The sequence below is a fragment of the Ammospiza nelsoni genome, chromosome 2, assembly GCF_027579445.1.
Source record: "Ammospiza nelsoni isolate bAmmNel1 chromosome 2, bAmmNel1.pri, whole genome shotgun sequence".
Taxonomy (NCBI): Eukaryota; Metazoa; Chordata; class Aves; order Passeriformes; family Passerellidae; genus Ammospiza; species Ammospiza nelsoni.
The window spans coordinates 93589534-93615154 of NC_080634.1; the positions used below are offsets into that span (position 1 = coordinate 93589534).

The 25621-nt window shown below is 43.8% G+C and overlaps 1 protein-coding gene across 2 annotated transcripts; it reads left to right on the forward strand.

Annotated features, from left to right (window-relative positions):
* Positions 1–3501: 3501 nt before the first annotated feature.
* Positions 3502–24659, forward strand: ADPRHL1 (ADP-ribosylhydrolase like 1). 2 transcript variants are annotated; one of them, XM_059493848.1, is made up of 7 exons: positions 3502–3815; positions 7553–7717; positions 12727–12852; positions 15410–15550; positions 18577–18704; positions 22521–22653; positions 23743–24659. In XM_059493848.1, exons 1-7 carry the CDS (start codon positions 3602–3604, stop codon positions 23898–23900), a joined length of 1065 nt encoding a protein of 354 aa, XP_059349831.1. In that variant the 5' UTR covers positions 3502–3601; the 3' UTR covers positions 23901–24659. The 2 variants fall into 2 exon arrangements, with proteins under 2 accessions (XP_059349831.1, XP_059349832.1); XM_059493849.1 differs by lacking the exon at positions 7553–7717.
* Positions 24660–25621: the final 962 nt, after the last annotated feature.

Genomic DNA, 25621 nt, shown 5'->3' on the forward strand with positions numbered 1-25621 from the left:
TCTGCCATCCTTCTCCAGTGCTTTCACCAACCACGGGCTGCTTTGGTGTTGCACAAGTTTTGTCTTTTCCTATGGCAGTGAAGCTGCAGATGATAGTTGAACCATGGCAAGCCTGTTTTCTTTTCAGTATCAGCACCACTGACTTCCCTCAGCTGATGCCAGCCAGCATCTCACTCACCAAAAGGCACAGCCCTTCTGAAAGAGAATAAGTGCATGTTTTTACGGCCATAAACCTGTTCAGCAAAACATTTTTTCTGAATTTTTTGCTATCTGCAGTGTGCTTGGTAGAACTAGGTGATACACCTCTAAAATTAACTTTTTAGTTCTAAACTAAAAGCAGAGGGACCTGAACTGCAGCTGCCTCTACAACCACATGCAGAACATACTGTATTTCAGATGAGTGGGTGCAATGTTCACCTCTTCATGAGAAGTGCTGGGGAAATTCAGGGGCATTCACATTTTGATTGAGCATTGGGATACTTCCTCTTGTTGGCGCACATATTTGACCAATTCCCATGGGGGGTTTTTGTGCCTCCTTTTCCCAGCAGTTAAGTACTCTATTTTGGCAAACCCTATAGGTTTCATGTCATGACCTCAGCTTTCTGTCAAGACACTAAAGAGGAACTCCATGTTAAAGGATTTTTTTCCTTCAAGGCAGTGGTGTAAAGCTGTATGGAAATAATTCATCTCCATTGTTAAAGAATTGAGTAAAACCAGTTTATTTTTTTTCCTGGATCTCAATGAATGTGTTTTAAAGGAATGATCCTGATGCTCAAGGAAAATCCTTCACTCCAAGAGCTGTAAAAATGCAGCTCTGACAGAAGTCTGGCACCCACCTGGTATCAACCTTACTTTTCCTGGATATGGCTCTGCATCCTTTGGATGGGTGAACTTGGAATCAAGAGCATTTCTCTGCCAAGTGTCTTTGAATGGCAAAGGATCACATACTCAGTCATGGTGGAAGCATTTGGGTGCAGTCCTCTTTTAACTTCAAAAGAATTTGTGTGGACACAGCATCAGTCCAGCTCCATTTGCCAGTTCCTTGGTTCGGAGCAGAGCTCAGCACCTGCAGCCTGCACAGGCTCTGTCCTGGGCCTGGAGCCCACCCATGCACTTCCCTCTGCTGGAGAAGGCACAGGAGCCACGTTTGCCACAGGCTGCCTTCATGTTTTCTCCTCAGGTTCCAAAGGCAGTTGAGCTGAAGCAACAGTGTGTACCAACACAGACAAGCCTTTTCTCTGTCCTGCCTTCCCATTCCTTTTTTTATGGATTCTCCCCATCTAAAAGGTGTCATATGTACACTAATGAAAAGACACCAAAGATGCATTTTAATATGATTTACCAAACAGTTTTGCCAGCTCTGCTCAGGTCTTCTCTTTTTTTCCTATTGTGAGTAGTTACCCATCTTCATGGAATTACTGTATTTTATTTCTGTTTAAGACTTACAGGTATATTTTACAATTGTCTCCTTCGTGGGGAGTAGGGGTAGTTTAGTGTGTTTAGCCTACTTCTGCTCAGAAAGCTCACAGTAGCTGGAAGTACCACATGAAAAGGAGATCATGTGTAATTAAAATATTATATAAAAATGTCTTCACTGCATGTTCTGTTTTACAGAGTTGAAAAATAGAACTCCTCTGAAATTTTCTCTGGGTTTTTATTACAGCCTTATACCTAATTTGGGCTGTGTTCTGAGCAGCTGAGTGTGTTGTGTTGCAACAGAATGAGGTCTATGGGAGGCAAAAGGGCAGTGCAACTGCCAGCCACATTCGGAAGAAAAAGATAAATGGAAAACTAAGAATAGCTTTGCCCATTTTCAGGGAGGAACCTTCCATCTGATGAGGCCCTTCCTAGCTCACCACAGTGCCTCAGCAGGTGATTCCTCCTGTCCTTGCTTTGCAAGTTCAAATGCCCACATGCCTCCAAACCGTGATGCTATGCAGGGATAGAGAGCAGGTGTGTGCCACAGAGGGGTGGAGGGACCTGTAACAGAGATGTCAACCTCAGTGCTTATGCCTGGTGTGTTCTATAAGCTGCCCTGGCCTTGGTTTTCCATTTTTAGTGTTTGTTTCCAGACACGTGGAACGTGAGGCAACCTGCAGAGCAGGGGTGGCTCTAAGATTACCTCTGTGTTGCGTAAATGCCCTGGCTGTGGGACTTGAGGCTGTTCCCCCTGCCCCACACAGGGCTGGCATCCACCACCTGGGGCAAGCCAGCCCTAGAGCAGGCTGGCCATGCTTATCCCTGCATATCCTCTGGTCCCTAAGGCATACCTGTCCTCTTTTTCTCCTTTTCTAAATTTTTTTTTTACTTTTTCGGCACGGTAGTGTTACTTTCTAGCAATGAAAACTCTCAATGTCCTTTTCAGCACTTCTGTTAACCAATCCCCATCTTTAGAACAAGAGTGCACTAACAGAAGCTATTTCACCATTTGGGCCCTTTATTTCTTCTAATGTAGAGCAGGCATGGCAATGCTTCTGTGTGTCCTGAAAATCCATTAAGTACAGAGATATTTCGACACAGGTCAAAACCTCAGACCGTGATTAACTTATTGCTTATTAACTTGTTGTTTTGGGTGCTAAGATGATGCATTCCTTACATTGCTGGCCTTTTCCATCTGAATAGCAACCAGTACTGCCCTCTGTAAAAGATCAAATAAAACAAAGACCTTTCCCCTGGTATCAGTTATCAAAATTACAGTCAAGTCAATCAATGCTTTCTGTTTACCTCTCTATGTTTATACTTACATTTCTATTTCTGTCTGTAATGCAGTAGTAATTTGTGAGTCTTTAGGATTTTATTAGACTCACAGGATGCCACTTCAATACATCTTTGAAAATAGTTTCCTTCCAGAGTCGAAGTGTGGACTGACCTCAGCTTTAGGAAAAAGTCACTCTTTGCCAGGGAGTAAGAGGCATGGAATTGAAGTTGTTGTTTTGCTCAGTGTTTATCCAGGGGTGCAGTGAATTAGCAGAACATTCTTGTACTAGGTGAACAGAACAAGAAAGCTGTTAACAAAATATTGCCATAGGGTGTAATTAGAAATGGGAGAGGTTATCTGCATTTCACCTGATTTCTTACTGCTTAATCCCTCCTTCTAGATTGTGCAGAGCCTGGAAGACTGCTTTTATAATAGCCTTTACTTCTAACTGGTCCCTGAGAGGAAGGCTGACTTCAGCATATCAGAAATGGGCAGAAGGAGAAATATTAATTTACAAGTTGTTGAATAAATGAGCACCCCTGTGGAGGCATCTGTTTTTCTGGGTGTAGAGTTACTTTGGCTGGGTAGGGCTAAGGATCTCCAGGCTTGCTTTAAGCTGGGTTGCAGAAACGAGGCTTTTGCAGTTCTGCTCTTACGGTTTCATTGAACAAAGCCCGTGCAAAATCCCTGGGTTATGAAATATTTCCTCTCTGTCGGGTCCCAGACAAGAGATGGCATCTGCAGAGCCAGAAAAGGAAGTCCTTGCCTTATAGAGAGAGCTCTTGGTGTGACACAATGGCTGATATAAAGTGTCGGGGGAGCTGAGTAGAAGGCAAAGGAACAAAGGAAAATCGAGATTCGGTGGCTGTCTCGGGCAAAAGGAAAGTGGGAAGTGCCTTGGGCATGGATAAATTTAAGGCTGCACTTGTTCTGGCTGGGGTAGGGGATGCTCTCGGTTATCGCAATTTCTCCCGCGAAAACAATGCCTTAGGAGCAAAAATCCAGCAGGAGCTGAAGGAAATCGGAGGGCTCGAGAACCTGGTGCTGTCTCCTGACAAGTGGCCAGTAAGTGACAACACGCTCATGCACATGGCTACAGCTGAGGCTGTCATCACAGGTAGGTACGGCGGGAACAGCGGCCACGGGCTGCAGAGGAGCTGTGGAGCTGCTGCATTTCTTAGAATAAGCTTGATTGCTGGGGAGATCATGAGAAAGCATGTCAGAAATGCTGCTTTTGTGAATAAGAATGTGCATTAGCTTGGCTGCTCCATGAGCACAATCCTGTGACCCTCTCACAGATTGGGGGATCTTGATTTCTGGAGCATGGACAGGCTCTTCCTATATTTTCCCCAGAGATATACAGTTGGTTAAAGACAAATACCACATGTCCAGCATAACAAACTAATTGACAAGTAGATTATCTGTATGCTGGAGTACATCAGGGAATAATATAGCTATTAGAGAGTCTTCTGTAACAGGTAAGAATTCTTCTGAGTGCATTTTTCACATGTTCATGTCCAGGCTGGAGTAGAGTTACCTTAGTACCTCTCTCAGGCTAAAAGCACTAGTGCTGTCTCCTCTTTGCTGCCCCTCAAACAAAGGCTTGCATCTGTAAAAACTTATTTATTTTATTAGGAGAGCTCCATGTCTTTAGTCCAAAAAGTATCCTAACACACTGTATTTATAATGAAATCTGTCAGAATAGTGGAAGTTATTAAGATGTCTTCTAAAATCACAATGTTTGAGAAAGAACATTTGTTTTTTCTTGAGATGGGGGTAGTGTTTTTAAGATGAGAAGTGCTTGTGTTGACACCTTACCCATCAAACTGGAGCTTTCTGAGACTGGCAAGATCTGGCATAGAAAGTGCACCAGAAGACAGTGACCTCTCAACAATATTTTGCCTCTTCAGAATGATTCAATTTTTCTTAAATCTCTGTAAAAGCATTCCTGATTTTTCTCAAAACCCATATAACACTGGATAACTATGAGTAGCAGAAGCTCCCAGTGTAGCAGAGTATCCTTCACATCAATGAGGTTTCCTTTGTGCTAGTGTTTCACTCCTTTATCTGCCTGCTTCCAATCTGCTCTAAATTTAGTAGGTAGAGATCAGCTGAAGAGTGTGTAGGACACTTCATACTTGGCTATTAGCTAACCAATGGTTTAAGGGATAGCTAATACACTAAAGATAAGAGTAAGATGTCAGCCTATCAAGAAAAAAGATGACTAGCATATTTCTGAATATAGGCTATGATTAAATACGTATCATATGTTTCTTGCTTATTGAACCCTCTAAAATCATAACTTCTGGGTAATCAAGTTAGTTAGAACAATAGTAAAACAATAATTCTTCTCTTAAGTACAGCAGCCTGTAAATTGCTCTAAAGAAAAAAGTTTAAACTACTTTTTCCATTGACTGTGTTTATCCTACACTCTCACTTCTTTCACCTGCTCAGACAAGCATTTTTAAAAGGTGCTTTCATGGGCTGGAGAGGAAATAGCAAGATGGAGTAGGGAATTTTAGAAAAAAAAAAATCTTCATTTCACAGCAGCATTGGTGAGTGGGATAAAACAAGTCTTTCTCCTGCTTCCCACAAGGGAAACAAGAACCACTCCTGCCCACAGCAGTGTCTCCTGACATGGGGAATGCAAAAAAGCCCCATGGCTTGCTCATGGCCCAGCCTAGGTGCCAAATCACCCTCATCAACAGCGTGAAGCTGAAGAAGGTGAACATCTGTGAGGCTGAAGGCATCTGCCACCAGCCCTGGGGACCTACCCCTACTGCTGTGGAAACAGATGTTTTTTAAAAAGGGCAGGGAAATAAGCAATACAAATATCTGTCATTCCCTGCCCTGCTCCCTGCACACCCTGTTTGCCTGGCTGGCTGCCTGCTGGCCACAGCATTCCCCAGACACTCACCTGCAGTTGCAGGATATTTGTAGGCTGGGACAAGCTTGAAACTTGCCCTCAAAGCCATGAAGTCCTGCAGTCATTGTCGGAGCACTCCTCGGGGAGCTCCCAGCCTGAGGCTGAGGCAGCAGCCAAGGGGCAGGCTTGTGTGAGAGGCAAAGGCTGTTCCCACCTGGGGAAGGGATTTTGGCCAGTGCTTTGGCAGCTGCACGGAGAACATCCCAGGAGAACAGCCCAGGAGGGGCATGGCCACAAGCAGCCTGGGCTGTGGGCACTGCTGCAGACTGAGCTGCTGCTCCCCAAATCCACCCTGGGCCCTGACTGAAAGGCTGATCTGACAAAGAAGGACAGACACAACATCTGCTCCCAGGAGGAGTCTGTTCTATAAGGAGGAACAAGGACAGCATCCTCAAATGCAGGAAAACTACCTCTGTAACAACAAAAGCGTTGTTGTTTTCCTCTCTTGCTTACACATGGGTTAAAAAGAAATGAGTTGATTTCTAAAGAAAGAACCTATCCTATTGATGTCTGAGACAGCAATCTGGCTCCAGGCATGGGGAGCTATGGCGGGCTTGAACAGCCTGGAGGTGCTGGAGCACAGGGACTCTGTGCTCTGGGGACAAGGTTTCTGCAGGAGCTGCCAGGCCATAAACCCTGCTCCTGGCTCCCATCTGGATAAACTGTGACACCTGACTCCTAAATCTGGAAAGAGCTGGCAGCTTGAAAGTGTCTTGTTTCTTCAGGGATGTTATGTGGGATGGCCAGTGTAACTGGTAGGGTATTATTTCATGTGAAACAAGAGGAATCTTTGTTCTGCTCTTCATCTTCTTTTCTGCCTGCCTCCATAACTGGTACTTCAGAATGTCTCTTGCTTCTGGGACTCCAAACTTTCCCCTAAGTTAAATTGTGGATTTCCAGAATTCACCATCTCTGACAAAATGAAGATATTTTTAGAACTCCCCCTGCTGTGCCATTCAACCTGTGCAACTAACCAAGTATTAAATGGGGTTTCTCTAAGTATGCAGAAAATATATAAGTGGATAAATCCCTTTGGCCTCTGTTCCCACTGATTGCACAGCTGTAATAGATGCCAGTGGAAGATTTTCAGGATTCTTCAAGACCAACAACAGACAACATCAGCCGAGAGGAGCAGCAATACTGAAGAGTCTATGTTTAACAGAGGGAAGGTTCCTCCTTAGGCAAGACTGTAGGACTTTGTAAAAACAATCTATAAACAGATGTTATTAGTGAACTTATTACAGAGAGAAATTTATGTGCTGGAAACCACCTCAGGCAGTTGAGATTTACTACTCTTACTGATTTTTACAGTATTTTTTTAAAACCTCACTGTTCATGATATTATAAGATATTTGGAACCCTGCATGAAAGACTTACAAATTTTAGACAAAATACATATAACATACAAATTTAAAAAAGGAAATTGCAATTTGTTTTTTTATCTAGTCATACATATCTCTTAAAGGGATTCCGTAATGTGGTAATTAAAAAAAAACAAAACCTTTCATTTTTAAATTGGATTCATGTCTGTAAAGGCAGGGGCTGAGCCAGCCACATCTGGCTTTACCCAGAGCCCATGGCAGCCACTCTGTCACCTGACAGCTGATCACCTCTGTAATGATTTCACACCACAGAGCTTAAATAAAGGCCCTCAGCAGCTACTGTTGATTAACAGAGTGCTTCATCATGCCTGTGAAGGAATTAAATGTGGAAAGAAAAGAAGAGGAAGATGAGAGCTGAGAGTCAAGACCATTGTCCCTCCAGCCTGCTGTCATGTTGTGTAAAAATGTGACAGCGGCACCAGAAGCATGACTCAGTATATTGGGAGTGGAAACAGGAATATTTCTCAAATGCACAGTGAGCTTGTTTGCATGTTTGTGTGCTCCTCTGCCTTCACACAACAACCTTCTCTTCCCTGCTCTGGGCAGATTACTGGTGTTTGGAGGACCTGTACCGCGAGCTGGTGAAGCGCTACGTGGATGCTGTGGAGAAGCTCTCGGGCCGGCGGCCGGACCCCGCCACCATCGAGGGCTGCAGGGAGCTAAAGCCAGACAACCACCTCCTGGCCTGGCACACACCCTTCAATGAAAAGGGTACAGTACCACTTTCCTTGTAGAGGGCCTGGCTGGAATAATGCATGCTCTCTGTGTTTCTGGCTATATGGAAATTGTTTCCTTTTCCCCTGACATCAAAGGCCACTACCCCTGAAACGTTTCCATGCTTGCCTGAGGATGACAAGAGATCTGCCAAGAATTCCTTCTGTAGGGCACTGTGTCCTCTTGTAAGCAAACCCCTCCCTCTTTAACATCTATTTAAAGAGACTTTGTCCTTGGCTCTGTGCCTCAGGGTCTAGATCTTTGTCCTTGAGTTTAATGGTTATTTTAAGAAATATTTTCTGCCATTTTTCCTTTAAACATTTGTAGACTTGGATCTTTTCGGTTAAACCAGATCTGAAACAAAATGCCGAGCCTGTAAATTGCTAGAGCACCAACACGTTCACTGAATGGAAAGCAGAGACTTTTCTCCATTTGGATGCCCTGCTAACAACTATGATTGTTTTGTTGATAGTCCCTAATATTCCTGCCCTGGTTTACCTATGCCTGTCCCTCTCTTTCTTTCCCTTTATGATAATTTACTTTTGCAATGAATAAAATTTCTACTTAAAGGTAAATAACGCGCGCACAGCTCTGTGCACACACATACACACACAGGGCTATTCATACTGAAATCCTGTAGAGACACCACATTATCAGAGAGGGGGAACCCAAATAGCCAAAAACCGTGTCAGCTCACACCCATGGTGGCTGTGTCCATGGTGTGACACTCAGCCACTGCAGAGCACACTGCCTCAACAGAACTGCCTATTGATGCCACACCATGGCAAAGACCCGGTGGCACAGTGCCATGGCTATTTCTGGGTCTCTGCAGCCAGTTTTCTCTGACGAATAAAGCATCTCTCACTTGACCCCTGCTCCTCTCAACAGCTGCTGGGAGTGAAAAGGGTGTATTCTTCCCACCCCGCTATCAGCCAGCCAGAACTGAGAAAGTGCCCCTTTGGCAGTTGTTATGTGTTTTGTGACTGACAGTGGATAAAATTTGGGGAAAATAATGGTGGGAGCTGCTGTTGGCCCCAGGTAGCTCTTAACATAGTTTGACAAGCAGTTGAGTATGGCTGTTGCAGTGGACTCATGATCCACCGCAGTATTGGAGATACCACTCTTCTTTCAGCCTTCTTCCTCCCCAGCTTTCCATGGACTATCTCCTTTGGGGATACTCCGGGCTAGAAGAATCTAAAATTAATTCCTTCCTTGAGATCTGGCAGCTAAATGCCACTTTCTCCACCTGGTCTGACAAATAAGCTTTCAGAACATTTCAGGAAGCCTTTTTTTCACCCTGAGAGCAGAAGAACCTGAAGTGAAGATGTTCTGTTTTCTATGGGACCCAACGGTGCTATGGACATAATTAACTTTTAATTGAATTTGCACAAAATTCTTCTTGAGGCAAAAACATGCCACTGGCATTGAATGCCTGAGATTGCATGCCTAGCACTCAGACTATATTTTGGATGGGCTGGAACCAACAGGATGATTTGCTGTGGGCATTCTATCTTATCTTGCTTCCAGCAATAATTCATGTGCCAGCATTCATGGACTTATCTTAGGTAATTTTGCATTGCTTATGGATGCTTCTCTGCTCAAATTCTTGTGGGTTTAGTCAGCATACTAAATCCCTAAGTCAAATTGCCCTATGTGTCTCTGCCACCCCATGTCATGCTCGTTGCCACGCTCATTGCAGAGATACCTGGATTATGTTAGAGGCTGATGAGATTCCTGTGACCACCAGAAAACCTGCCCAAGATTGTCTAACACCTTCCATTTTAAGAGCTTGTTTACAATTTACAACACGATAAGCACAAGGCTAAAATTCTCTCCATTAAGAGTTTGCCTCTGTTTGTCTGTAAGTACTCGTTTAAAGTTTTGATGCAGGTGAGTCTGCTGTTTCTGAGACACATTAAAATGTTTTGACCCAGTGCCAAAGCTTCCAATTCTTCAGAAGAGAATCATTGCTGTTATAGAACTGGAACTAAAATTTAAATAAGGTAGTACCCCCTGAGCCAGATATTTGCTTTTGGAGTGACTGCAGAGAGCCAGTCAAATGGTGGGTCAAATAGCTGGGCTCTACCTGTATCACCTGTATTTCAGGCTGAGACTGCTGCATCCAAGCAGGTCTTTATTTGCAGCTGTAGAAGCAACTTCTGGGCCTCCTGGAAGCATCTGAGAACTTTTTGCAGGTGGTATTGGCAGAGGACCATGAGGGAATAGTGTGAGGAAAACTGAGGAAAGTGAGGGGAAAGTTGAAGAGAAGGTTAAGCTGCAGATGCACAGGAGATAAAGGTACTGGGCTCTAAGTTTTCATGCAGAATGATCTGTCGTCACAAAAGGCATATCCTCTTCAGGGCTTAGCATCCATTACCCTAATCTTTGTTATTCTACAGGTGTTGAGTGAAGAAAATCACACTGAGGTATGACATACTAAAAAAGAATAATGTAGTGCATGAATGAAAAGGAAAATAACTGGGAAACGGATAGGTACAGCAAAAATTCACTGTCTCCTCCAGGACAGCAACTTCAGGAGACTTCTAATGAAACTTGGAGGTCATGAGCTCAAAGCAAGACAAAAAAAAAGGACTTCACACAACACCTACATAAACTGCATAACTATTTTCCAATGCCAATTTGCACATGCTACAGTTCATGTGAGTTTGAAAACAAGGTGGGCAAATTCACACAGGGGAAATCCTTCAAGGGTTTTTAAGCAGAAAGATGAATAGCCAGCTCCTGGATCAGGGAGACAAATTGTCAGCAGCTTAGTTAGTACAAGGGGATAATGTGACTTTTACTCTTTCTTGAGTATCCTCTTCATTGTCAGACATGATAAGCTGGCTTGACCTTTGGTCTGATCATGGAGGACAGTCCTTACGTTGTCACATGTGTCACTCCTGTTGCTTGGACTAGTCTTACTGTCCCTGTGTTCTTAGTTCAAATGGTAGATGTGAGAGATGGGATTTAGCTCCCTGCAGCTCTGTATGGGTTTAATGTTGCTCCATGTGATGGAATTTTTTGTTACCAAGTTTACTTGTCTAATTCTGCAGAAGGTTTTAATGGAACTTCCCAGACGATAGGAAGGCAATGAAGTGGCAAAGACAAGCCCCTCCAGACCAGCAGTCAGATTACTGTAGTACATCTTCCACTTTGGATATACTGAGAGATGTCATTTAATTAGCAGCTTTGTGTAGTGCAAGAGCCTCCCCTCTTGGACATCCAGCATGGACTGTGTCCTTTGGAGAAACCAGGTCTGCACAGTGAACACCCTCATCTGCTACTCTATGGCAGCAGATGATTTAATGAAGAGCTTGGTCTTGCAAGCAGGAGATATTTCTCCCAGTTGAGTGGTGCCCTGGGAGACTGGATTTCCTTCCTGACTCTTCCTTGTTGTTTCCATGTGATCTGTGGGCTAGGCAGACAGTTTCATCTGCTCCTGGAGAGCTGCTCTAGGGGAGAGGAAGAACTCTTTTCATAAGAGAGAAATTCAGATATTGCACCTGGAAATGCCAGTATGTGGCTTATGTTAGTTTGGCTCAGGCTTCAGTTTGGTTTGAAGCAGATCTCACTGCCACCCCCACTACTCCACTTGGATCACACTCATAATCTTAGGACGTTGGAGCTAGAGCCACTTGGCATGAGACTTGATGGCAAGAGATGTTCCAAAAGAGCCCCTGGTGCTTTGCTGTCACAGCAGACAAAGCCCAGTGGAGCAGCTGAGGGCTCTTCTCCAGATAAGTGACTGAATGCTGTGACCCTGGCTCCTTGGCATCTGCTGCTTCAGTTCACTCTGGCCCCCGAGCTGCTCCTACTATGCCATCATACACACTAATGGACATGCTGCCTTTTCCATGCTGCCTGCCTGGTAAAGACAAGGAGAGTGGGCTCCTAATGCAGGTTCACATAAGCTAAAATTAGGTGGCATAAATATGCCCCTTATCTTCCAGGAACCTAGAAGAGAAATGCTGATTGCTCTCAGCTATTCCCAAGGTCACTGGGAAGTGTGATTGAGCAAAGACAGCTCTGAAAAATGCCAAGTACTTTGAAAAATAGAAGCCTATCCATCTCAGGGTGGTTGCCTGCAATGAGTTAATGCTTTTTTGGGCATTGGCTCACCAGCTGCAAAGAGGAGATAATCACCTCACTGGTGCCTGGTGAAGATAAGCTCATTAAAACTTCTCTGGGATCCTAAAATTACTGTGATAAGTACTGCAGAGAAACTCATTAGTAAGTTTAACTCCATTCAATGAAGTGTTTAAAAGTTGAACACCTGGGATCACACATTCAGTGCTAAGGATTAAAAGAAATTCTGAATTAGCTCTTCAATAAACAAATTTTGTACTACATGGGGGTGGAAGTTCCCAAGACTAAGCTTGGTAAGTGTAGGCTGTAGCACAACAAGCACTAATTTCAGGTTGCATAAGAAACTTCAGTTGTGACATCGCCTAACTGTAGGATTTGGCTCGGTAGCCTTTAGTTTCTTTTGGACACATTATTTTTGTACGTAGCAGAAACTGGTGAGGCATTAAAATTGAAAGGTGAACCGTGAAGCTCATATGAAGTGTTTTAATTGTGTTTACAACTATAAAATGAGGGTGTGTGGAAATGTATCTGTTTCTCAAGTTCTGTTTCTGGTGTGGGTTCCCAGAGTAAGCAAAACAGCAGTCAGCCAAAAAGGAATGAAGATGGGATGAGAGTTTGGATCAAACAAGTCCTGTGAACAAGAGAGCACACGGCTTTCTGAGCTAACTGTGGTCTTCATAGCACTTGATTATACTGGAATATTCCTGTAAAACCAGAACGACTGTGTAGGAGCAAAATTCTTCACAAGAAATTTTCAAAACTTGTAACTCATTTTGTATGGTAATTTCCCATTCCCAGGAAAGTTCCCTTCCCACACATGAACTGAATTAATGAAGTGTGCTTGTCTCACATTTTATCAACATATTTGTGTGAGATCAGTCTCCTTTTAAATGCATGGTGTTATCCTTTTGCTCTAGGTTCTGGATTTGGAGCCTCCACAAAAGCCATGTGTTTAGGGATGCGATACTGGAAGCCAGAAAGGCTGGAGTCGCTCATTGAAGTGAGCATTGAGTGCGGACGAATGACTCACAACCATCCCACAGGTAATGCCTGCACTCTGACATCCCCTCAGGCAGCTTTGCTCTTCTGCAGGGACTGACATGGCTCCTGTGAACTCCCCTGGTTAACCCACTTCTGCTTTGCAGGCTTCAAGGCCTCAGTTTGAACTTTGCTTGGTTGATACGTGCATGTGTATATTACTTATGTAGGCTTATATATTTGCTTGTATATTATGCTTACAGCATCCTCAGGCACAGCTGTTTTCTCTCCTAAAATCCCAAAATGTAAACATAACCTGCCTTGTCCAAAGCATATTCATGTTAGTTCCCCCGATCAAATTTTAGGATTCGTATATATCTAGATGACTCACTGTTACCATGCAAATTTATGGTTCACAGGATAACAACATTTTTCTCTTGGCAGGTTTTGTCATATCCAATCACTGTAGGTAAAGGTAGTAAGCCAAAAAATCCTAACTCCACATATTTTAGGACACAATCTGAAACATTTTCTAAACAAAACCTAAATAAGCATATTTAATATTGTTTTTAATATTCAGGTCTGTCATTCTGATAATGTTATGCTATGTAAACACATATTCATTCTGTCTGTTTTAAACAGCAACAAATAAAACCATAATGAATGGTGACATGTTCAACACACTCAGTGCTATGAAGCAGTCAGAAAAGTCATTATGATGCCATAAAATTAGGGAAAAGCATTCAAAACAAAGCAGAAAATTAGGCTGGCATGTAAAGTCTGTGGTGCATGAGCAGCCATAAAACTGCTTGTAGTCTGTGTCCATCATGTCAGAAAGGGCTTATGAGACCCAGAAAATGGCAGCAAGGAGGATCCAAGTTGTCAGATACCTTCCATACAATGAGAAATTACATCCAGAAGGAGTTTTCAGCTGGGAAAAGAAACAAGTAGCACAGCAGGAAGGCAGGAAGGAGAGGGGTGGAAGGACCCCATGCACCTCACTGCCATCCTGAAACGTGTCAGGGAAATGTCAGTTGTGATCCTCATAACTCAAACTCAGAATACCCAACAAGTGTGTCAGTTGGGACTGAAACATGAAGACAAAGGAAATACTTGCCCCTGTTATGCACAGTGAAGCCTCAGACCTTGCTGCTACAGGCCGCTGCAAAGTCCACAAGTATGCCTGGGTTCAAAGGAGACCAGGCAAAGAGGCTGTCTTGTCAAAATCAAACAAGCTGTGTAATTAGAATGGCCCCTAAAACTAGCCTGGTTGCTCAGGAGAATGGAGAAGCCAAACCACTTCACTCTGGGCTTCCCTCTGTCCTACAGAGGCAGACACCTTGCCCAGGTGTGCTTTCTTCCCCAGAGAGGAGCAGCAGGCTCTGTGAGGGCTGCCGTGAGCAGGGACAGCAGGGTGACAGCTACAGGGGGTGGGCAGCCTGGGGAGGGGGCAGGAGGAGACTGCCAGCCCCTGGACACCTTCAGGGCACACCCCAGCCTCTGCCACCCTCTGAGTGAGCTGTCCACTGCCCCCTGCTAGCCCTTTGATTCACAATCTAAACCCTCTGCTGCCACCTTCACAGTAAACGTGGCCCTCAAGGATCTTTGTGGCATCTGGCCTAAATGCTGTTTATGTGTGAGACCCTTTGGGCTGGGTCTACACGGGCTGTTATTCTTTATGAGAACATCTATGGGACTCAAGCTGAATGTGCTTTGGGCCTGACCCAGTATTGCAAGTCTTGTGGCAGAGGGAATTAGTAAACACCTCATCTAGGCTTGTCACCTCCTAAGATAATTTATCTTCAGCAAAACACACAAAATTCATGATTACCTCTATGCATGAGTGAACACTTTTGGACCCATGCACTGAGAGAAGAACCTGCATCAATACTTTGCTCAGCTAGGATTTATTTAAATGACTGACTGGTTTTCTTAAGCCTCTTTTGCACACTGCACCAGGTTGGTTTTTTGCCCTTGCCAGAATGCCAAGAGGACAAATACAAGAAATGAGCTGAGTGTTTCTGGTGTCATGGAAGTGTTGAGTGCCCATCAACAGTTATAACATTTGTAATATTTAAAATGTTGAAATATTTGTGACCAAAGTAGAGGACAAGCATGTCTTCCTTAGACAATTTCTTCCTTCTTCTAAGGGGACATGGGTTTGTTCTCTTGGAGTTAAATGAGCCAGAAATAGTGTCAGATCTAGCAACCACAACTCTTAAACTGGATGATGCTGTAAACAAGCTGATATAGCCTGTAATTGAATCACTTTGTACAAGTCAATTATTTCATGTGACTTCAATTAGAAGATTTTCAGTATCCCATTGGTAGATGATGTTTATTTTTGACCCCTACCTCAATTTCTATCACGTTACACCACTGAGAACAGAAGCTCCCTTCCATGTAAGATAAGTCGCAAACCAAGTGGCAGCACTCATTAGCCAATAATCTCAACATGCCACAAGCCAGGCTGCAAACTGGCAGAGAGGGGTTGTGTACATTTGTTAATCTACCTGACAGCCATGAGGCATTCCACTGGTGATTTTAAGAGGAAAAACAAGGACAAAAGGATGGTACCAGCACAGATACACACTGGTAATCCTCTTTATTTGTGAATTCCAGGTTTCCTAGGGTCCCTTTGCACAGCTCTCTTTGTGTCATATGCAATACAAGGGAAACCCCTTGCTCAGTGGGGCAGAGAAATGATGAAGGTTGTGCCCATGGCTGAAGAATACTGTAAGAAGACCATTCGTCACATGGCAGGTACCAACTCTGGATCAAATGTTTATTTTCTTAAGGCTATCTTTAGCTGGAAAGGCACTGAAGAAATGTCACTCCCTAGTCTTTACACCTTTCTGCTTTCCCCCCTCTCCTCCCTCCAGAGGTTGTCCTCCTGCTTTCTCTGCTCAGAGAAGTAAGCCCTTCACAGGTGGTGCCACCTTCTTCTACCACCAGTTAGTTCCCTGGTGTATTGGTAGCAAAAATACAAAGCAAAACAGCAAAGACCATGCCCTACTGCACAGTTTTATTTTCAGGGAATCTTCAGAGATTGCTGGGCAGGGGGGAGGAAGGAAATTATATTTAGCAGGTCATTAGGAAAACTGACTGCTGAGATTAATTATTCAGCTGCTTTCCATCAATTAGTGCAGTTCAACATCTTCCTTAAGGAGAACCACTGCCACTCCTCATCATACCAGGAAAATTTCACCTGAGATGCCTCCTGACCAAGAGTTGGCTTTTGACCACAATTCAGATTTGCCTTGTTGCTTTTCTGAACAGATTTGTTTCAAACAACTAAGTGTTACCCAGCTACTGAACTTGATACTACCACTTTATTATTGCTATGCATGTGGTCTTTGGGGCAAAGGTACCTTAGTCCCCCCTTGCCAGGAAATGATGTTTGGTGAGACCTGCCGTGGACCGATGAGTATCATTCCATGGAAACATCCAGGTAAGAGATTAAGGGACAGCTGTTGAAAAAGACTGAATTCTATAGAAATCTTTACTCAAGAGCACTCAGAAATTAAAATTAACCCCTGAAGAAAAGCTGCTGCTTTAAAATCTGAAAGGAGCTCCGGGAAGGCTTTCTGAAAGACCCTGCGTTTTCATCTGTGCCTCATTGCACACCAGGATTTTTTTAGCAGAGACCCATGAGGAGCAGGTGCAGGATTAATGTGATCAAGCTTCTCTCTGAGTGGCTTTGCAGCAGGTCCCTGTCACTCCAGTGGAGCAGGACCCCTCGTGTGGAGGTATGTGTGCTGGGCTCCTGAGGCATGCCCTCCAGCCAGTGCCCGTATTGTTGAGCTTCATCCTATTTTGGTAACGGGAAAAGTGTCCTGCATTAAAGTTAAGCTCCTTGGCTGCTGAGATGTGCTGCAGAGAAATCCTGCCAGAGTCCTCCAGTTTTAGAAAATCCTATTTTAGCTATATTATTCCCCATGGATAACAAACAGAGAGTTTGTTATCCATGTCACAGAGAGTTTGACTCTACACCCCTCTCTGATATCCAGTTGCAATTACTGGCCAGATGGTTCCATGGACCTGAATGTGGCCACCACCTCACTGGGCTCAAGGGATGGTGCAGAGCCTTGCTAGGGGTAGTGCCAAGGGATTCTGGCCATGGTACAGATCCACCCAACAGAAATCTCCTTCAGCCGCTTGATCCCTCTATTTCTGATACTGTGGAACAAGCACCTTGCTTGTTAAGGTGCTACATAGAAAGCACTCAGTTCTGAGACATTTATGGTTTATTGTCATGAGGGAATAAGGGAAAAAACCCCACAAACAAATAACCAAAAAGCCAACAAAAAAAGGAACAGACAGGACAGTCACTCACATTTCTAAAAGTTGTCATAACCAGCTGCTCTAGTGGGTGTTGATAGTTTACATTTGCTTTGCTTACATTTGTTTTCCTCTAAATGCCATAAATACATCTAGATGCTCTCCTTGACCTGTTGGCTGTAAATGCCCTTTCAGTCTGTTTTTGTAAACACCTCCCCTTTTTAGGGTTCTGGTGGATGGAATGAGGCCAAGCTGGGTCATAGTCTCAGAAAAAGGGCAGCTGGACATTTCCAGGTGTCTCAGGCACATGGGTGAATGCTCATCACTGGCTGGGACAGTGGCAGCTGACAACTTTGTAAAAGTTTCAGGTCCTACAGAGCCACTTGGATTTTTACAAAAGTCCCTTAAAGATCTTAATTGCCAAAGAAAGTCACTACTGTGGCATTTCAGGAAAAGAAGCAAAATCAGATTACATCCTCCAGGTGAATGGTTTGGTTGTGCTTTGTGTGTGCTTCTCAGCCCTTGCAGCACACACCACTGAGCAGCCAAGCAGGAGAGACACAGGGAAAAGAGGCAATGCTAAATTTTCTTTTGCACCCATAGTCCCATCCCAAATTGCTAGTTCGCCTTGGCACACTCAGCCATCCAGGCCACCCCTCTGTTCTCTAATTCCTGACCCACCCCCCAGCTTGCCAGGCAGGGTTTCCCTCAGGTCCCAGTTCTGCAGGCAGGTCCATGGGTATGTGCTTAACAGTCCAGTGTGGCTGACTTGGGTGCCTTTGTAAGCCTTTATAAAAAGGGTGAACCAGAGAATTAGCTTGAAAATAAACTAAGTTTAATAAGTTTATTTACACAGGGAACATTAAGCACGATTAGAGATCACTCCCCAAAGTGAAAGAAAAAAAAAGGAGAAAGACAAATGATTAATAAAAAAGGCTTATTTCTACAGGCACAGGTAACATATGTATTTTATTTAGCCCTTTGCTATATTTGATATGTATTACAATATATGCAAATGAGAATTTTGGACTTTCCTATGTTTTTTCCTAATGATCACACAATAAATGAGATGCAAATAGAACAGAAATACTGGAGAATTTGTCCAAATAAAAATTGATAACTGAGGTAGGTGGAAAATTGTATTTAGGATGTGGAAGCAATTTTAGATATTCTTTAATCATAATAAAGGAATAAAAACTGACAAAGAATTGATTTTTTTTTTGTTGACTCATCTTTTCCTTGGAGTGCTCTTCTGAAAATTCTTGTAAAATTTCATCTTGATATATATTAAATGACATTAAAATAGCACAAAATTCTGAAAGTATTTTCTTCATTGCATCCTCTGTTTTCAATTAGAAGTCTCACTCCATACATACTTAGTATATATGCAGTATATTACTGTAAAGTACCTAGGGTTTCATGTCAGTCATTATCCTGAAAATATGTTAAAGTAGAACTGAAAATGTTCTTGAAATTAAATACTACATCATTAATTTCTTTTGCTTCAGAATATCAAGAGCACTGGTTTTACTTTGAAGCCAAGTGGCAGTTTTATTTGGAGGAGAGAGAAATCAATGAGGAAAATCAGAATCAACCTGTCTTTCCAGCCAACTATGATGCAGAGGAGAGAGAAAAGGTAACTGCAATTTCCAAAAGTTCTTTGGATGGCTCTGAACCAACAGAGGTATTTTCAAAGAGACCACTATTTTTCAACTGATGACAGTACCAGTGTAGTACCTGAGCAGGTACAAAATATGGGCCAAGGCTATCTGAGGGTAGAAAAGGCAAATGTCCTGCCTGGAGCTCTCATTAAAGCCTAATGGAGCTGTGGCCAGAGTCTGATGAAAATACCCTCAGGTATTAGAAGCTGGATTTTGTCTTGTTTAGTGGAGGGTGTCCCTGCTCCTGGCAGGAGACTGGAACTCAACAGTCTTTAAAGGTCTTTTCCAATCCAAACCAGTCTATAATTTTTTGGTCCTTTGAGCAGAAGACAGATATCCCAAGTGATTGATTTGCTGCCAGCTTGGTCTGTGCCAAGCTAGTTTTAAGTGTCTTGAGAGATGGTGTTTCACCACATTCCATTAGATACTATTTTACAATGTACATGATCTTTTCTTTGCTGGCTATATCTTCTTAACTGAAGAGAAATAATGTGTCTTCTTCCCTGCTGTTTACAGCTATCTGATATGGGCTGGCACCCCTCAAAGCTCTCCACTTAGCAGCTAAGCAATAAGTATGTGGCTCTTGACACCTTTTGCCATAAATCAATCCCTTTTTTCCAGATTATGTAAATATAGTTCTATGCTTATGAGCCACTTTGTGTATTTTTAGGTGATGAAGTCTGGTTGACTGTGGATAATAAGAAACTGCTCACTCTAAGTATAAAGAATATTCCTTTCCAGGTTTATTTTACTAATTCAGTGCCAAGAATTTGCTACTAGCTTTATATTCCTTCCAGTACTACTGAAGTCTCCGCAGAGCTTTAGGAGAGATTAAACCAAACAGCAATTTCCCATGACCATTTCAAGAGGGAACTGTATGAACTTCTAATGCAAAAGCAAAATTTACCTTTGTTACCCTAGCCCAACTATTTTGGCCTACTGAGCTATGTATTTTGATGAACAAGAAAGGAAAAATGGTGCTTGAGCCTTAAACTCCCCCATCAGGCAGAGATAAGATACTTCATTAGTGTACTAGCAGCTATGGAAAGAATAGATGAGGAGAAGGTAACTGCTTTGCCTGATTTTTCCCCAAGAGTGCCCTCCCTTTGCCTTCCCTCCAGACTAGCTGTCCCCTTGTGTTTGGGAATACAGCCAGTGGCCTTTCCACATGCAGAGCACCAGTGCCTGGCACAACCCTTGCCCACAGATCACCACGTGTTCCTGCTTGGCCAGGTGCACCTTTCTGCCAGCTGTATGTGAAAGTGAAGCCCTCAAATGTGGCTTGGATTGATCCAAGCACGTTTCAAAGGCAATTTCCCTCCCAAAAAGAAATCACACCCTGAAATGTTTAGCAGCAAAGGCCATATTCTCTAGAAGCTGCCATATATAATTTTTCAGTGATGTGCCTTTGGAAGATGCTAGATATACGGTGAATGGGCAGACATTGCTCAACATGTGGGATCAGCCTTGGCTCTGCAAACAAAATACTCACCTGACTCACTTTCCTGTGATGGACACAGTGTGCTACAAAGTGAAGGAGGAAAGAAACCGAAGACATCCAGGACAATTAGACTATAAGAACCTTGTTTCCTTAAGATGAAGTTGCTTAACCTAGCATTGAGAAAGAATCCAGAAAGGTGGAGGAAAAAAAAACTATGGAAAAGGAGTGCTAGCCAGCAGAGGGTCAGCTCCTGAAGGGTGGGGAAGTCAGAGGCAGCTGTAATTACTGGTGGCAGAGGTTGACAGCAATGAGGGGAGATGTGAATTACCTCCTGGGCTTGGCAGCAGCTCAGTGCCTTCAGCAGGAGAGTCCATGCTTACACCCCATCCAAGTCCCAGGTCCTTGCTGGCCCACCCAAGGGAAGCTGGGCTGGTGTCACAGCACAGGGCTGCACAAGGGTGCTGGAGCTGAAAGGAGAATGAAGCAGTTTGGGAAGTGCTGCCTTGGGGCAGTTAAGTCCTGCCAGGTTCAGTCCCAGGACAGCTATCTGCAATGTAAAGCTGTTTCAGCAAGGCAAGATGACATCAGACGTGTGCAGAGCGTCAGGGATGAGCAGGAATAACTGGGGTGACACTTGAGCAGCCTGGCTGCACACCCAGAATAGCCCCTCTGTGCTGAGCCCTCCTGCCTTTGGTAGCATTGAAAGTGTCTGTGCTGCTCCACCAGCATCCAAACTGCAGCAATAGGGCTGGAAAATTACATCGGGCAGAGGATGGCATACAGGCATAAATAATCCCCCTAAACTGTAAAAAGAAAAAAAAGAAAGAGTGAAGCTGCACTCTGGCATGTTTGATGTAAGTGTAGATAAATCTCAACCAAGTATGAAATAGCTCAGGTGAAAGTGAATAGAGAGAAATGCCAGCTCTTCACACATGATGCAGAAGCCAAGAGCCAGCCAACCAGGAACATCCAGCTTGCCATGATGTAAGTTAAACTTCAGGAAATAAAGTTGCCCATTTCTTCATAGGGCAATATTTTTTAACTACAAATTTCTTCATGTTGAGATAATTTGGTAATGGAAGTATCTGCTCTAGAGAAAATCCAATTTTCCTTTGCAAATCTCCAAACTGAGTTTGGAGCTCTTTGTCCTGCCTTCTTCTCCTAAGGAAGAACTGGTTTTTACATTTGCAAGTTATTTTCCCTTTTGTTCAACAACTACTTTTAGAAGAGGAGAGAAAAGGCTTGATGTTGTCATTGTATTGCAAAAGCTCCCATACCTTCTCAGTGATTTCTCACAGGCAGCTCTTCACAGCACAACCAACAAACTTCAACTCTCAGCTCTACCAGCTAACTCAGTCTTTTGTAGCACTCTTCTTATAGGCACACAGCTGTGGCCTATTAAGGGCAGGCCTGTTCCTAATCTTTGGTGATTAGCACAGCTGCAATTCCTCAGGGGTGAGACTACCTTCTGCACTATCTGTGTTTTCTTACATTCTCCACAGCTTGGCAAGAAAAAGACAGAGAAAGGGGCTTGAATCGCATAGTCTGAAATGAAGGCCCTAAAGAAATTACTGGATCAGAACATTTTCACCTCCCATGAAAATTTGGCTAATTGAAACATGTGCAAATGTATGATAAGAGGAGCTGAGAATATTCCCAGAGGCAGTAAGAGGACTGATGAAGCGTGTCCTTACCTGTTGTCATAGCGCAGGGGTTCTATTATCATTGCATAGCAAGGGCTCCATATTGCTAGAGTTCCATATCTCCCTGATATTTCTTGTAGGCAGCTCCTCCAGGCACTGACTCTTCCTTGTCCCCACAGCAGCCAACTGACTCCACTTCCCTCAACCCACTCTTTTATAAGTGGAATCCACGCTTCTGATTGGATACAGGTGTGGCCTGTTAACATCAGGCCTGCACCTAATCCTTAGTAATTGGCTCAGCTGCAAATCTTTAGGGGGTAGATTACTTTCTGTACCACCTTCATTTACCTATACTGTAGCCCCCTACACTTACCAACTGTATATTTTTTATATGACAAGGAATTTCAAGGATGTGAACTTGAAATCTGTCTTGATCTACTTTTTGGCATTTCTGGCTTGCTTAAACCAGCCTCTTGGCCTGGTGCATTAAGCTGGGGTGCAGGCTTATACCGGGCATCACTGGAACTGCTGGAGCTGCCGCTGTGGCTCATCCCACGCCGCACCAGAGGAGCCACAGCACAGCCCCTGCTGCCCTTTCCCAGCCCCAGGAGCCCTCCCCACTCAGCAGGGGAGATGCCAGCCTGGCATGGCCTTGCCCCAGGCCTGCAGCTCCAGTGCCCTGCCCTGACTGAGCTGTGTCTCCACAGACGTACCGGCGCTGGAGCTCTGAAGGCCGGGGTGGACGGCGAGGCCACGATGCCCCCATGATCGCCTACGACGCCCTGATGGGCTGTGGGGGGGACTGGACAGAGCTCTGCAACCGCTCCATGTTCCACGGAGGTGAGGTTCCCTGTGCCTCCTGCCCCTGCCAGGGCTGGGATAGAGCCCCCCTGGCTGTCAGCTGCCTCTGTTGTCCAACCTGCCATGCTGTCTGTAACATTGTCACCTCTGGTTTTAGCCTCTAAACCCCATTCTTCTGGCAGCAGCTGCCACACAAGCCATTTACAGCACTTTTCAAATGCTGCTCCATCTACATCTCATGCTTCCACCAGAGGTACATGAGGTCAAAGTCCAGTACGGCTTTCTAAAGTGCTGACAGATGCTGGCAGAACGTGGGCACCTTTGGCAAAACAACCTTTTATCTGCATGTAATGAAACCAAGTTAGGGAGAAAAATAATACAGCACCCAAACAAGTGCCAGCCAGATAAAATCCAGCACTTGGAGGCACACAATTAAGTACTTCTACAGCTTTGTGAGAGGGAACTTTCTCAATAGCAGATGCATCTTGCTGGGATTTTGGGAGGGCCAGCATAGCTGGGGGGTAGGACCCCAGCCCTGAATCACCCACTCCCTCCCTTTGTGGTGTGGGCCCTTTGCAGAGGCTCTGGGTCTCTCACCTGCCCCAACACCGTGGTGAGAGCTCACAGTCCCCACTGCAGACCCTGGCAGGCACAAACCCACATGCACTGCATACACAGAGCACCAGGGCTCCTCAGCAGGGCTGGGTGTTTTAGAGCCTGCACTGTGCTGTGCTGTGCATAGGGAAGAGACACTGTCCAGTCCAGAACCTTTGTTGTATAGTAGACACCCCTGGAGCTGTTATTCCCTCCTTTGTTCTTAGCAATGGTTAGCTGCCTGCAAGTGCTGCTGTGCTGGGGCAGATCTTCCCAAACCAAGTCAGCTGCCCCAGCCCAGGAGTACACACCACAGTGGCACCTCCATGTGCTTGCCTTGGCACCACTCTCTTGCTTTAGGCATCCTAGGCCTTTAGGACTGACCCAACACATCCCCACTGCACTCCATATGCTGGAATACGTGTGGAACACTCCCTCCATCAGTGTGGAATGCTCCCCCTCCCGGCAGGGCAGTGTTTGGCTGTGTGTGAAGGTGGCACTAAGAGAGCACTGCGATTGTGTTTGACCCTGCAGGGGAGAGCGCGGCCACGGGCTCCATCGCGGGCTGCCTGTTCGGCCTGGTCTACGGCCTGAGCAAGGTGCCCAAGGGCTTGTACCAGGACCTGGAACAACGAGAGAGGCTCGAGTTCTTGGGCGAGAACCTTTACCGGCTATCCATGGAGGAAAAGTAAAGCAGTTTCTGCCATTTTCTCTTTCTCTAAAGATTATATCAAACCCTGTAGATATCTGACTGGCATTCATAGTGAAGGAGGTAGCCCTGAGTTAGTCTGAAGAGCTCTATGTACATTGCGTGCAAGTGAAGATAGCTGAGTTATTAGACTGATTAGAATTATTAGATTGATTAGATATACGTGATATTTGTGGGTTTTTTACAGATTTAGGGATTTCTAAATATAAGGAGTGCTGCTTAAACCTCAAATGGCAAAAAAGAAATAAAACATCTTTTGACTGATTTCAGTCTAACTTGCTATAATACCACTTCTTAAACAGCTGTTTCCAGTAATTACACATATGAAATTAATTTTCAGAACTAATGCTTTCTTGCAAAACTAATGGTAGTACCCACTCACGGGGATATTCTCTGTATATTTGACAATCCTTTCACCACTGTGTCCCTCCTTGTTCTCAAATCTAATGTGTCTGTGACACTTGTAAACCTAATGTCTCATGGATTAGCTTCTAATGAATCACTGATCCCTGTATCAGCACTGTGGTGTAAGGTATTGTTACATTAGAAGCTTCCAAAAAAGGAAAAGCCAACACTAAAAATACCTCCAAGGAACAAGCAAAGCATCAGTGTGTCTAAAATTTCTGATCAATGTGTCTAAAATTTCTGAATTATGTTTTTATTCTTCTTCAGTCTTCAGAACAAAAGTTTCTCTAAAATATAACTGGCTGAAATATTTGTAAATAAATTAATCTTGCACTATTTTCTAAGTATCAGTCTTTATTTTTAGATTGAACAGATTATATGTTGCTGTATCAGTATCAGAATTTTTGGCTGAGGTCTTCAAGCAGTTGTAACAGGTCAACAGTTAGGCTGTGATACATTTCACAAGTCTGAGCACCATGAAAACCCCAAGAAGAAAAGTTACAACTGCTTTACCTTTCCCCCCCCCTTCATTTTATTATCTTTTGTTCTTTTTTTCCTTTCCTTGCCTGGCTTCATCTTACCTTTCCTCTCCAAGTTATTTTTCAACATTTTTTTCTTCATTTTCTTTTTTCTTTTTTTCTTTTTTTCTTTTTTCTTTTTTCTTTTTTCTTTTTTCTTTTTTCTTTTTTCTTTTTTTTCTTTTTTCTAAGTTTTTTCTTTTTTCTTTTTAATTTTTTTTCTTGTCCTTTTTCATCCTGTTTTCTTCTCCTTTCCCTTTGCCTTTCCATTTTCCCCCCCTTCTTTTCATTTTTCCTTTTTCTTTTATTTTTTCATTTTTCAAGAAAACCAGGAACTACAATTGGGTTAGAAGTTGCATGCCATAAACAAAGCAAACAGTAGGCTTGATGAAGGAGATCCTAACGCCCCCAAAGAGCAGCACAGGCACAAATATGGAATCCTCAATGAAAAAACGCAGAAGTGAGCTCAAAATTTGTTCCCACATTTAACCTCATGTTTTACTTTAGAAGTTCAGAAAGTGAGCCCTACGTAATACTTTCTAATTTCCACCATGCGTGATTGCCTACATGGTGTTGGTTTCTCCTGTCTTTCTCCAGCTGCTGAACTGTGTTTTAAAAAGATAGCTAAAAATACATGAATACTTTCCTACGCCTTTTTCCGTGTAAGCCCTTGCTGGAATCATCACTGAGATGTTGTGTGGCAGCCCCAGGAGCAGGTGATGCCTGTCAGTGGGAATAGCAGCCTGCATGACCGTGTCCGTATGGGAAGGTTTCCGTACCG